The sequence below is a fragment of the Bison bison genome, unplaced genomic scaffold, assembly GCF_000754665.1.
Source record: "Bison bison bison isolate TAMUID 2011002044 unplaced genomic scaffold, Bison_UMD1.0 scf7180017864037, whole genome shotgun sequence".
In the NCBI taxonomy this organism is placed as follows: Eukaryota; Metazoa; Chordata; class Mammalia; order Artiodactyla; family Bovidae; genus Bison; species Bison bison.
The window spans coordinates 8,128,299-8,130,380 of NW_011494609.1; the positions used below are offsets into that span (position 1 = coordinate 8,128,299).

The 2,082-nt window shown below is 46.6% G+C and overlaps 1 protein-coding gene across 1 annotated transcript in view; it reads left to right on the forward strand.

The window, feature by feature from the left end:
• Nucleotides 1–2,082, forward strand: part of CBS (cystathionine-beta-synthase) — a 21,330-nt gene that overhangs the window by 1,150 nt on the left and 18,098 nt on the right. Inside the window, exon 2 of the mRNA XM_010834911.1 lies at nt 1,289–1,511. Coding sequence (XP_010833213.1) covers nt 1,297–1,511 — 215 coding nt within the window. The 5' untranslated portion in view covers nt 1,289–1,296. The remainder of the gene's footprint in view (nt 1–1,288; nt 1,512–2,082) is intronic.

Below are 2,082 nucleotides of genomic sequence, written 5' to 3' on the forward strand. Positions count from 1 at the left end.
CAACACAAACGCATCGAGCACAGTTCCTCCTCTTATTACCATCTTAGGTTTTTTTTTGCAACCAATGAACATTACTGTTGATTTAAGTCCGTACTTACTCAGAGTGCCTTAGTTTCCCCTTTTCTGTTCTGGGGTTCCCTTCTGGAGACCTCATTCCATTTAGTCTTCACTGCTCCTTATAGAGTCGGAGCCCTGATAAATTTTCAGTCGTCAGCCTGGTGAGTGATGGCTGTCCATTCCTGTTTCTTTCTTTCCTTTTTTTTTTTTGTCATCTGTTTTAAGTTTCCATGAATTTTAAAAATTTGATAAAATACATGTAATATGTTGTTTATTTTAACCATTCATAACTACAATTTGGTAGCAATACTTACATTCACAGTGTTATGCAGCCATTACTATTGTCTGTACCCCAAACTTTTTCATGGTAACTCTACCCATTAAACAGTGACTCCTTTCCCCAGCTCCTGGAAACCTCTGTTCTCACTGTCTCTGATTTTGTCTGTTCTGAGTACCTCGTATAGGTGGAGTCATGCAATGTTTCTTCTTTGCCTGATTTACTTGACTTAGCAGAATGTTTCCTTTTTTTAGGGTAAAAATATATTTATTACTATCTTCATCTTCCTCTAATTATTTCCATCGTTCAATGTAGTCTTTTTAACATAACATTGTTGAGATATCTTTGATGTATAAAAGTTGTGTGTATATTTAAGGTATACAACTTGATGTTTTAATTTACATATTCATTGTGAAAAGACACCACAATCAACCTATAAGATAAATAACATTCATTACCTCTACATAGCTGCTGTGTGTGTGTGTGTGTGTGTGTGTGTGTGTGTGTGTTCATATGTTGAGAATTAAAACTTCATTCCATTTTTGTGACCAAATACAATTCCACTGTGTGGATAAGCCGCATTTTGTTATCCGTTCACCCACTGATGGACATTTGGTTTGTTTCCATGTTTTTGCTGTTGTGAATAGTGCTGTTATCAGTGTGGTGGACAGATGCCTGTCTCCATGTTTTGGGGTAGGTGTGTAGGAGTGGGATAGCTGGGGCACACAGTAGCTGTACGTTTAACCTTTGGGGAAAGCGCCCAGTTGTTTTGCACAGCAGCTGTGCCTGCATAGGTATGCCTCTTCTTGTCCAGCTTCTTGAGTGAGAGGAGCCCCACACCCAGAGGAGGCCGGGTGAGCAGGAGTCTCCAGATGGGAGCTGTAAAGCAGGCTCTTCTGCAGGAATCTGGAAATAGGCTGAACTGACAGCTTCTCCTCCCCTTCCCTTTGGCAGGTCCCACCATGCCTTTTGAGACATCCCCCGCAGACACCCTCTGCAGGTCTGCAGGGTGCCCCCACCTCTCAGGGGCACACTTGGGGAGAGGGAGCCTGGAGAAGGAGCCTCCGGAGGACAAGGAAGCCAAGGAGCTGCTGTGGATCCGTCCCGACGCCCCAAGCAGGTGTTCCTGGCAACTCGGCAGGCCGGTCGCCGACTCCCCACATTGCCACGCTGCCCTGTGAGTCCCGCTAATGATCCTAAGATGGTCCATCTGTTACCCTGCAGGGGAGGGTCTGTTTTCTGGAAGCCAGATGGTCATGTGGACCTGGGGTATGACCCCCCGCCCCCTGCTCCATCCTTTGCAATCACTCTAGGTGGATGGTGAGTTGAGATGGGAGGTATTTCATAGCTGAGTCCCCCAGGGCTCAGAGAGGCCACGGCTTGTTTGTGCTGTAGCCCGGCACCTAGGTGGGGCTTCTCAGGTGATAAAGAATCCACTTGCAATGCTAAGGATGTCTCTGGGCTTCCCTGATGGCTCAGTGGTTAAAAAAAAAAAAAAAAAAAACTGCCTGCCAGTGCAGGAAACTCGGGTTCGACCCCTGGGTTAGGAAGATCCCCTGGAGGAGGAAATGGCAACCCACTCCAGTATTCTTGCCTGGGAAATTCCATGAGCAGAGGAGCCTGGCAGGCTACAGTCCATGGGATTGCAAGGAGTCGGACACGGCTGAGTGGCTGAGTATGCACACATGCTAGCCCTTAGGTGGGTGCCCTCCCTGCCAGCCCAGGACTGCGCATTCTTGTAATTAGAA